General features: G+C 44.3%; 1 protein-coding gene across 1 annotated transcript in view; it reads left to right on the top strand.

The window, feature by feature from the left end:
* The window catches only part of LOC124043450 (teashirt homolog 1-like), a 34136-nt gene extending 25339 nt beyond the window's left edge, over positions 1–8797 (top strand). Inside the window, exon 2 of the mRNA XM_046362052.1 lies at positions 4269–8797. Coding sequence (XP_046218008.1) covers positions 4269–7651 — 3383 coding nt within the window. The 3' untranslated portion in view covers positions 7652–8797. The remainder of the gene's footprint in view (positions 1–4268) is intronic.
* The last annotated feature ends 3014 nt before the right edge of the window (positions 8798–11811 follow it).

The following is an 11811-nucleotide window of genomic DNA, read 5'->3' on the forward strand; positions in this document are numbered from 1 at the left end:
AAATATACAGTATGTGAAATGACTCCATTTTTCAGATGTTCTAATATAACATTATATGGAGAGAGAAACTGCCGGTTCTCTCGGAAAGCAAAAGTTCATTTCCACCTAATTTTGTTTTGAAGCAGTTGTTCCGATGTCATTTTTGGGAATGTCAACGCAGTAGTGCGTGTGAGAGAAAGCACAGCTAGTTGGGAATTCATTGTGCATAGTATCACAAACTCTGTGCCATAGACACAATGCAGAAACAGTACTGTGAGAGTACAAAGGTTATTTTCATTCTTAGCTATAACGGATGACTATTTTTTTTCCCGATAAATGTAGTATGGTATTGCAGATTGGAGCTTTGGCATAGAGAAGGCTGGTACATGTTTCCATGTGAGTGACTGTGAGAATGTTTGTCTGTTTTTATCTATGTACTATACACTTAGGGGTGGTGTGTGTGTTCGTGCGTGTGCATGTGTGTGTGTGTGACGGCAAAGGCCCGGTAGTGTCCTGCCGAGGTGTCACCTGTCTGGAGGAAGCCCGGGCCAAAGTGACAGGCTCGTCTCTGGACGCAGATGGCCTGCTCTCCCTCTTCTTTCCACAGCCGTCACACGTCCCCTCTGTGTTTGACACACACACACACTGACACACACATACTAACACACACACACATGTCATTGACACTGACACAAACACTTAAGTGACAAACACACACATGGGTTGTCAGATACAAGAAACACATGAATGTAGTGAGACACACACACACACACACACACACACACACACACACACACACACACACACACACACACACACACACACACACACACACACACACACACACACACACACACACACACACAGGGACACACCTGATGGATAGATGCACACAGAATATCTCCCTAGCACACCAGGTGGATAGATAGGAATAAATACTTACAAACTAACCCTCACTGACACAAACACACATACAAATGCACACCTTCTACTTTGTGTCTTGCTGCCTCAGGTTACAGTCAATTTCACATACTTTCCCCTCTACCATTTCAGACCCACCCATAGACATACCAACTCTCCTGCTCACACCTCTGTCAGCTAACTCCTAAATGCACCTTTTTTTCACTCTTTTTTTTTTGTTGTTGTTACAAACCTTTTCCTCTTCCATTCTCCATGACAGCACAAAGTGGGCTTATTTTTTTTATTTTCTCTCTATTTTTCTTGACTGACAACCACAACAGCATCCCCCTTCCTTCCCTGCCCCATTTTTAATCCTCCCCCTCCCTCGCCCCTCTCTCCATTGTTCTGAGTGAGGCTTGAAAGCGGGCGGCTCAACGAGTAGTGTCAGCATCTCCCCATCTCTGATTGCCTTATTAGCCGCCGGTGGCCACCAGGAGCTCTTTTTCTTTCTCCGCACAGATGCAAAAAAAGGAGGGAGAGAAGAAGAAAAAATGTCTGACTTCCATGTTGTTGTTTTTTCTTCTTTCGCTTAGAAAGAAAGGCTCGTTTTGTGGACACTTGACACCCACCACCCTGACCCGAACACCTGACACCGATACATGATTTGACACTTGAACTGCGCCGTTGGTTAAGGGCTTGCAAGTAAGAGTTTCGCGGTATTCGGCTCATGTGACAGAACCGATTTGATTTGATTTGATGGCTGTCGAGGTGGAGGCAGCAGACTGGGGGGGGGGGGGTCCTGGGCTGAGGTGTGTGCAGGAAAAGACTGACTTTATTTTTAAGAGACGTCAGGTTGTCTTGTCTGTCTTTTCTGTCGAGGCGGTCTCTCTTTACCCATTCCACTCATTAAGAGCTACGGGTAACTATTAGTGGTGACGGCAATTTTTTGGGGGTGGTGTGCGTTCTTTAGTGTGATGAGCTATTTAGAGACGGCGAGAGAGTAAGCGTGATGGGGGAGTTTTCAGTGCTTTGAGGTACTCAACCAAACGCTCTAATGAAATGAAATACGGAATGCACTTGACAATGCACCGACTGTTGATTTTTATATTCTTTTGACATTGGCTTGAATATGATTCGTTTTGAAAGGGTGTAATGTCGGGCTCTGGGGTAGGCATAGTTGTAATATTGGACAGATAGATTGCAGGTATTATGTGAGCAATAGTGTAGTATTATCTTTTGTGTGTACGTCTACACATATTCAGTACACGCTAGCACAGCGATGGATGTTCATACACATTTATACCAGCACACGCACGCAGACACAGAGAGAGACTGAGACACACACACCGTAGTCACAGTTGCTTATGGCCCTCCAGCTTTTCCCAGGCAGCAGTAAATGGCAGCTCACAAACATCAGGTATTATGTCTTCTCTGATTATGGGCCTGAGCGGCAACACGCTGTTCTGGGGCTGACAGCACATCTGCCTCCTCGCTAGAGACTGATACTGGCACCTTGGACAAGCATCTTATGGGAGAGGATAAGGTGAACTGCCTGAGCTCTGTCTCCATCTGTCTGCCTCTGTCTCTCTTTCACTCTCTCGCTCCCTCTCTCTGTCCTTTTCTCGATGCATTTCTCCTTCACGATTACCATGCAGCACATTGTCATATCGAATGAAACATTATATAATATTGCCAAGTTCTAACAGGTTTGACAGTCGGAAATACGTTCCTCTACAACTCTTTAATTTGCTACTTAGTGCAGTTTAGAGAAAGTTGATGTCTGACATTGTCTCGGAGTCCAGAGGGCCTGGAATTATACTTGAGAGACGGTTGACACTGTGTTTATAGGATTATTCTCAAAGTAACATTTCTGCCATAATTCCTGCATGGCTACAGGGGTTGGAATCCCATGTCGTTTGTCTGCCATTAAAGATGACCACTCAGGCAGCTGATCAACACAGGCAGTGCCTTGTCAAGTGCTCGGTCCTGTTTCGTAATGGTCATTAAGTAAATGGTATGGAAGGAGTATTTTTCTCTCATCTTGTGCCCCGACAAAGAGTTCCATTATTCTCATTTCGAGGCTGGCAACACTTAAAAAGTGTCAAACCCAGAGGAAAATGCTATTTCTTTAGCCACATGCCATGCTGTTGTTACTCATGAAACATTTAATCCTCCTTTATCTGATGAACTACCACATAAGGACTACATCGTCTTTTTGTTATTGAAGAAAAAATGTATTTTTATAAACATATAGGTCAAATGTGTAGTTTCTCCTCGATTCTGATTTTTTTTTTTTTATAGTAAAAAGTACTATGATTAAATGTAGAGAAACCTTGATATAACCTTGACAGTCATTCTGTGTGGAGAAAGTATACTCCGAACTCACGCCCCCCCCATCCTCTGTGGGTAACACTGTTTCCCTTCTCCCCGCCAGCCGGCACACTCGACTCCCTGAGAACTAGTACAACGTGGACGGTGACAACATGGCATGTCATGTCCACCGGCAATTTCCACGCGTCATACTGTGAGGACTTCCACTGCCAATGCCAACTCTGTGCCATCCCAGCCGGGGGCCTGGCACGCTCACCCGCTATCGCTATGTCACACATCACAGGAAGGGTGTGAGTGGCACAGTGGCAGCAGAGACTGGTTCAAAGTCAGGGAGAGTCCGTGCCCTCCATCTAGAAGAGAGGAAGCCATTTTAGTACATGAACTGGCTTGTGACTGTTGGGGTCACCTTTTTTTTCCTGGCCAGTCTAATAATTTGGATATTTGAAATGGATAGGATTTAAGACGGTCAACTTTCCTTTAGCTTTGCATTCAACAGTATACATCCATATAGAGTGTGTGACAGCGTGCAGTTGAAACGTAAAAGCACGAGAGTTCTAACATACTGAATGTAGGCTACTGACCTTTTTTGTCAAACGCAGTGGACTCTCGCTGTTGATTAATATGCATCTGCTGCTTTGGGAACCGGTTTTCCATCATGTAGAATTGTGCTTGTGTCCCTAGTTTTTGAACTCCAGGGGAAATATTCCTCTTGCTCATCTTTGTTCTCCTTTACCCTTGCTGAGCCATACTGTTTGATGCCTTCGTTAGGCTGCACAGTGTAGGGGACTATCTATCATCGTCAAGATATGGACGTTTGCCACTTTTATAATTGCAAAGCAGCATCCTCCTCCAGGACTATTGACTCAAATATCTTAAGAATCATTGCACCCACCCACTCTTACACACTCCGAGACACAGACATGCAGGGTATACACACGTTAAACACAGACACGCATTACAGGATAAACACATCAATAATCTCTATACACATCTGATGGGATGTTCTGCCCCGATGAGTTGGCTGATGTCCCTTTTTCCTCTCATCTTGTGTTTTTCAGCTTACGGGGACGAGGAGGAATTTAAGGCTGATGACAAGATCGATGAGGAGCACCTGCAGGACGACGGCCTCTCCTTAGACGGCCATGACGGCGAGTACCTCTGCAATGAGGATGACGACGCCGGGGACCGATTCAGCTTCCAGAACTCCCCGCACAGCAATGGGACCAACCCGGACGCCGGCTATGCCTCTCCGCTCAGTGATACCAGCGACCAGCTTATTGACTTCCAGAGTACTCCCTCCAAGGACGGACTTGATAAGGAGGAGGAGGAGGCAGTCAGAGGAGAAGTAGAACACCTGAAGGTCCCCAACGGCCTGTCTCTGCAGGACAGCCTGGCTCAGATGAAAGCCGTCTATGCTAACCTGATCTCTGAAGCCTCTTGGTCCAGCATCACCATGGACATGCTGAGAAGTAACAGCAACAAGGTCAGCAGTGTGATCAGCAACAGCAATGGAAGCAGCCACAAGGGGAGCAACGTTATCCTTAACAGTCATGCTAACAGCCTTGTAAACAATAATAACCACACCAACAGCAGCAGTGGCACCTCTGCCCCTGCCAGCACTACCAGCAACACTAGCGCTACAAGCACCGCTAATACTACCAACTCTGGCAGCACCGGTGGAGTGGCCTACGACTGGCACCAAGCTGCTTTGGCCAAAACTCTTCAGCATACACCCTACAATCTCCTCCCCGAGCCAAGCCTCTTCAGCACTGTGCAGCTGTACCGGCAGAACAACAAGCTCTACGGCCCGGTGTTCACCGGTGCCAGCAAGTTCCGATGCAAGGATTGCAGCGGAGCCTATGACACACTGGTGGGGCTCACGGTGCACATGAGTGAGTCGGGCCACTACCGTGATGACAACAAGGACAAGGAGGAGGAGCGGGGAAAGAGGTGGTCCAAGCCCCGTAAGCGCTCCCTCATGGAGATGGAAGGCAAGGAGGACGCTCAAAAGGTGCTCAAGTGCATGTACTGCGGACACTCCTTTGAATCCCTGCAGGACCTGAGCGTCCACATGATCAAAACAAAACACTACCAGAAAGTGCCTCTAAAAGAACCCATGTCAGCCCTCGTCTCAAAGCTGGTGCCCCCTACCAGAAAAAGAGCATTTCAGGACTTGATGTCCCCATGCTCACCAGAGTCTGTACACAACACACCTGGTGTACACCTGGGAGAGACCTCAAAAGACCAGAAAGTGGTTAACCCTTATGTCACAGCAAATAACCGCTACGGCTACCAAAATGGCGCCAGTTACACCTGGCAGTTTGAGGCACGTAAGGCCCAGATCCTCAAATGCATGGAGTGCGGGAGTTCCCACGACACCCTGCAACAACTGACAGCCCACATGATGGTCACAGGACACTTTCTGAAAGTGACCAACTCGGCGTCCAAAAAGGGGAAGCAGTTGGTGTTTGACCCCGTGGTTGAGGAAAATATACAGTCCATTCCTCTCCCTCCGACCTCTACACGACTCCCGGTGTCCAATGTGAAGTCACAGCCTGATTCTCCTCCCTTGCACTCCTCCTCCACTGAAGATAAAAGGGAGGAGCATGAGGAGAACATGGAGATGAGTGAACCAGAGAAGAAGATCAAAGAGGAGAAAGAGGATCCGCCTGAGAAATGCGAGAAACCTGGCAAGGCTGGACATTACAAGTATCTCACAGAGGAAGACCTGGAGGAGACTCCCAAAGGAGGTCTGGATATCCTGAAGTCCCTAGAGTTCACTGTGTCAAGTGCAATCAGCAAGGCCCAGACAGGCACGCCCACTTGGGGTGGTGCTGGCTACCCTAGCATCCACGCTGCCTACCAGCTCCATGGGTCTTTGAAGTCCTCCATGCAGAGTGTCCAGGTGGTTCAACCCTTGTTCAGCACTAGCAGCTTGAAGATCATGTCCTCTGACTCCAGCAATCTGATCCACTCTCCGAGCAGCCCTTCCCCACCTCCAAGCCACAAGAACAATGTGTTGGCCATGGAAGAGCTGGTGGAAAAAGTCACAGGGAAGGTCACTGTGAAGAAGGAGAAGGAGGAAAAGACTTCTGAAAATAAATTCAAAGCGAGATCTGCCAAGTCACCCTCTCCACTGTCCAAGGAGAGGAGGGGCTCACCCAAGGTGGATAGCCTCAACAAGCCAGTGAAACACATTGCTGTAGAGGATCAGAGTGAGCCTAGAAGCAGAGAGGGAGAGGCAAAAGACAACAAAGCAGATTTGTCAACAAAGAACGGAACAGACGTGCCAAAAACGGCAGTTGGAAACAGCTGTAACAGCTTGGGAATCATCACTGATCACTCACCGGAGCAGCCTTTTGTCAACCCCCTCAGTGCGTTGCAGTCCATCATGAACAATCACTTGGGAAAGGCCTCAAAGACGGCCACCCCCTATCTAGACCCTCTGTCGAAGCTGTACAAGATCAGTAACAACATGGTGGAGAAGCCCATGAACATCTCCACTCAGGTCAAACCGGTTCAGTCAATCAATCCATTCTATGACAACAATGACCAGCCCATGGACTTGACGAAATCCAAAGTTACTAACGGACTAACTGCGAACAGCACCTTCGCTACACTAAACAGCACTCCCAACTGTAATACCAATAACAGCAACAGACCCATCCTCTCAAGCTTGTCAGAATCTCTGTCGTCCCAAAATGCTTTGATGGACATCTCCGACATGGTCAAGAACCTGACTGGTCGTCTGACGCCCAAATCCTCCACTCCGTCCTCCATCTCAGAGAAATCTGATGCGGACAACAGCGCCTTCGAGGATGGCTTGGAGGAGCTCTCTGCAGTCCAGAAAAGGAAAGGCCGGCAGTCCAACTGGAATCCTCAGCACCTCCTCATCCTTCAGGCCCAGTTTACCTCCTGTCTCCGGGAGACGTCTGACGGCAAGTTCGTCATGACTGACCTAGGCCCCCAGGAGCGGGTCCACATCTGCAAGTTCACCGGTCTCTCCTTGACCACGATCTCCCATTGGCTGGCCAACGTCAAGTACCAGCTGAGGCGGACAGGCGGGACAAAATTCCTGAAGAACATTGACTCGGGCCAACCCCTGTTTCTGTGCAGTGACTGTGCCTCTCAGTTTAGGACTCCTTCCTCTTACATAAATCATTTGGAGTCCCACTTAGGCTTTAGCATGAAGGACCTCTCCAAGCTTTCAATAGATCACATTAGGGAGCAGCAGGCAGTTACCAGAATGATAACAGAGAAGACTTTCAGTTCCCTGGGACTTACCGAGGAAGACTCGGGCTCTGTATTTCAGTGCACACTTTGCAATCGGACCTTTGTCAGCAAGCACGCGGTCAAGCTTCACCTTAGCAAAACACACGGCAAGTCGCCGGAGGACCACCTCGTCTTTGTCACTGAACTAGAAAAGTTTGATAAAGCCTAGATGAGGTGGACGAAGCTGATGGAATGACTGATTACTGAACCGTTGCACTATATCTCAATACTGCACTGCATCTCAACTGAGACTTTGTGGAATCAGTCCGAAGTAACTGCTGTCATAGAACTGGGCCATGTTCTGTTTTTGGATTTCAGTTGTAGTTTTATTTTTCAACACACATTTAGAGGATCGTTTCTATGATCTTTAGGATATTTTGTCTGTGCATGTTTTTCAGTGAATTAAGATTAAACCAACGTTTAAACAAAACAAAAAAATTGACGCAAACACACAAATTCTGAAAATATATGATTGATATGAAGGTTTTTTGTTGTTTTCAACTAATCATATTGGAAATACATTTTAAGTGAAAAAGTAAGAAGGATTTCTGCACTTGGGCTACTATGAAGAGGTACACATTAGGATTGTTAAAATAAACTCAAATGGCACTGATATTTCAACGTTTAGATTCTCACTTCTCCCGATCACCTCCAAATTGCATATGGGGTAGAACATGTTAAAGGATGATATGTAAGGCCTCATGACAAACTGCAGAAATAACTGAATACTCATGAATATGTTCAGCTTTTCTCTGCATATTTGTTTCACGAATCAAGTATTATTTAATGGTGGTATTGCCATATTTGCTTTGATACCCGTTGTATTTTTATTATTGTGTGCCGCTTCAGTTTCAACTTGTAAATGAGGGTTTTAAAACTGATAAATATATAAATGATCAGCAAGTATGTGTAAATGTAAATGTATGTAATCATATCTTGCTATTTGCAGACGCTCAACATTCTTTGTACTGTGTGCATTTTTCTATTGTCACTTTATAGAAAATATGGAAAAAATAAATAACTATGTACTGTATATAGGTATAAATATATACAGTATATATATACTGTAGAGCCAGAACATGTCCTTTTTCAATGAAAAGTAAGTCCTTCGTTGTGGTTTACATGATTTAAATATAACTACACGGGCCATCTCTTCTGATGCATGGTACTGTGTGTTAAAATAAACATGCAATGCACAATAAATTATACATTTCAATGTTTTATCATTAATACTGTTGAGAATTCTATCCTCTAAATCATGAAAGTATTGTTTTTTTTTCTGCAATTGTAAAATAAACTCTAAACCTGGATTCTGCATTGTTTAAATTTGAGTTTTTTTTTTTTCTCAATAAGGCAATATAGCATCATGGAGGAAAACATACCTTTTATTTATTCGTAGTGGATATGTAAATTCTCGACTTCAAGATAACCTGACCCTCAGAAAAATGTTTGTGTTTTAAGTGGTCAAGACATGACCTTTCGTATGTAGTTTGTCTATCACTGATTTAGAGACACTCCTATTGACTGTCAAATTGTGTGTTTTGTCTGTCGGCCTCTTGATGACACACACCAATGAGCATTAATGAAGTCACAGAAACGAGGTCATGTGTCACAGGGACCCACAAACAACAAGCTGCACTTTGAAGAGATTCACGTGACAACGGAGTGGAGAAACTTGTGGGTTTGGCACAACGGCGCCTGTTAAGCTTCTCTGTCTTCTCATAGCAGTTTGTTTCTGGTGACTGCCTTCCCCTTCTGTTAATGATCCTAGAGCGGTCCTAGCACTTAGACTATGTAAATCGCTGTAATCGTAAGTAAGGCCACAATGCAGCTACCTGCAGTGCAGACGACAACATCGGGAGGCACAGTTAAGCAGATTTGCATAGCTTTGCCTCGAAACACAACACACTGGATTCCAGGGGGATTCGTGGACCTCAGGAATGAAACGTTTACTCCTTTCAACTCAATTACGGGACGGTTATGTGTTGTGGACACAGGGGGCCACAGAGAAAAAAAATCAATACGGGGTATGAGAGAGAATATATAATCTCAAACTCTCTTCTACTTGAACAGACAAATAGTTTCCCAAAACCGTACACCATCAGTCAATCAAATAATATTATGAATCTCTTGAATGTCATGGATTGGTAATGACAGGTGTCATAGTATAGTCATAAGTGTTGCGTATGTCATGTGCCATAAATCACTGGTTAAATAGTATCATAGGTACACCAGTGTGACCGGTGGAGAACTAAATGTATTGTTTTGATGATAGCAAAATCTAATATCCTCTGCCCAATCCAATGATTTCATTAGATAATGTAACATACACATTGTATATTACAGTGAGTTTCTATGCCATCACAGATAGGCCAGAGCAATTGTCCTCCACAAGTTCAGAGATCAGTAGTCAATGGCATCTGACTATTTGAAAAAAAAACAGAACTCAAAGAATTGACGCTCAGCGCATTTAATCCCAGTAGGAATAGCTTCAAATTTAAGTTACCATAGGACATGGGTATATACAGTAGGCTTAGTCACTTCTCTTGCCAAAATATAGAGAATAAAGGACATTGTCATTAAAATCAGGATTTGTGAGGGACTTAACAGTTTCAGATGTATTATAGAATTAAGCCTCCAATTTCTCTGAGGCACCTGGGAACTCGATAAAGGGGGCATGGCAGGTTTCTTCCGGAAGGTATTTAAGATGACACAGTACTGCCACCCAACACATCTCTTTTACACTCGCCTGAGGCACTTTAGAGAGAAACAATAAGGAGCCGGGGAAGTCAGTACCTGGAAGTCATAAAAGGAAGAAAAAAAACACATTCTAAGGGATTTAAGTCACAGAGAAAAGTTGAGTCGACATGGGACATAAACATTGGGGGTAAACACTGCTTTGAAAAACGAATATATGGGGTTTGTTGAGTTGGTACAAACAGGTGGAAATATTCTTAAATGGAAAACATTTATTGGGAGAAGTTCAGGTACAGTATCTTATGAAATGATGTATCGGCTTATGTTTAGTCACTGATTGGGTAGACGTGGGGTCCACTTACCAAGTTCCCTTTGTGTAAAGAAGTTGCTGGTTGAGTGGTATAGCCTACTATCTACGGGAATGTAATTAAAAATGCTTTACCTGGGCTTGATTGAGCTTGCCTGGCACAATGGAACAGTGCCAAATGTGCAAACCATCTGGTACTAAAGGCTGGCTCCAGCAAACACTCAAGGCCATTTGAACTCTGGTATCCCATGCTGCACGTATACCGTTCCTTCAGATAGTATTCATACCCCTTGATTTATTCCACATTTTGTTTTGTTGTGTTACAGCCTGAATTCAAAATGGATTAACTGATTCACCCATCTACACACAATATCCCATAATGAGAAAGTGATTTTGGTCTTTTGAAATATTAGCAAATGTATTGACAAATTAAATACAGAAATACCTAATTTACACAAATATTCACACCCCTGAGTCAATACATGTTAGAACTAATACCATTGTCAGTGATTACGGCCGTGAGTCCTTCTGGGTAAGTCTCTAAGAGCTTTGCACACCTGGGTTGTACAATATTCGCACATTATTTTTTAAACTATTCAAGCTTTGTCAAGTTGGTTGGTCATTGCTAAACAGCTATTTTAAGGTCTTGCCCTATATTTTCAAGGTGATTTAAGTCAAAACTAACTAGACCACTCAGGAACAACTACAGTGTATATTTGGCCTTGTGTTTAAGGTTATTGTTCTGCTGAAAGTTGAATTTGTCTTCCAGTAACTGCTGGAAAGCCGACTGAATGAGGATTTCCTCTAGGATGTTGCCTGTGCTTAGCTCTGTTCCGTTTATTTTTATCCCCAAAAACTTCATAGTCCTTGCCGATGACAAGCATACCCATAACATGATGCTGCCACCACCAGCTTGAAAATATGAATAGTAGTACTCAGTGATGTGTTGTGTTGAATTTGCCACAAACATAACACTTTGTATTCAGAACATGAAGTTAATTTCTTTGCCACATTTCTTGCAGTTACTTTAGTGCTTTTTTACAAACTGTAACGGCGTTCTTCATTTGTGGAAAGAGAGTCGGACCGAAATGCAGCGTGTTTGTTACTCATAATCTTTAATGAACGAAAAGATACATGAAATAACTCAATACATATACAAAAACAACAAACGGAACGAGAAACCTATTACAGCCTATCTGGTGAACACTACACAGAGACAGGAACAATCACCCACAAAATACACAGTGAAACTCAGGCTACCTAAATACGGTTCCCAATCAGAGACAACGAGAATCACCTGACTGATTGAGAATCGCCTCAGGCAG

This window comes from Oncorhynchus gorbuscha, linkage group LG09, assembly GCF_021184085.1.
Source record: "Oncorhynchus gorbuscha isolate QuinsamMale2020 ecotype Even-year linkage group LG09, OgorEven_v1.0, whole genome shotgun sequence".
Taxonomy (NCBI): Eukaryota; Metazoa; Chordata; class Actinopteri; order Salmoniformes; family Salmonidae; genus Oncorhynchus; species Oncorhynchus gorbuscha.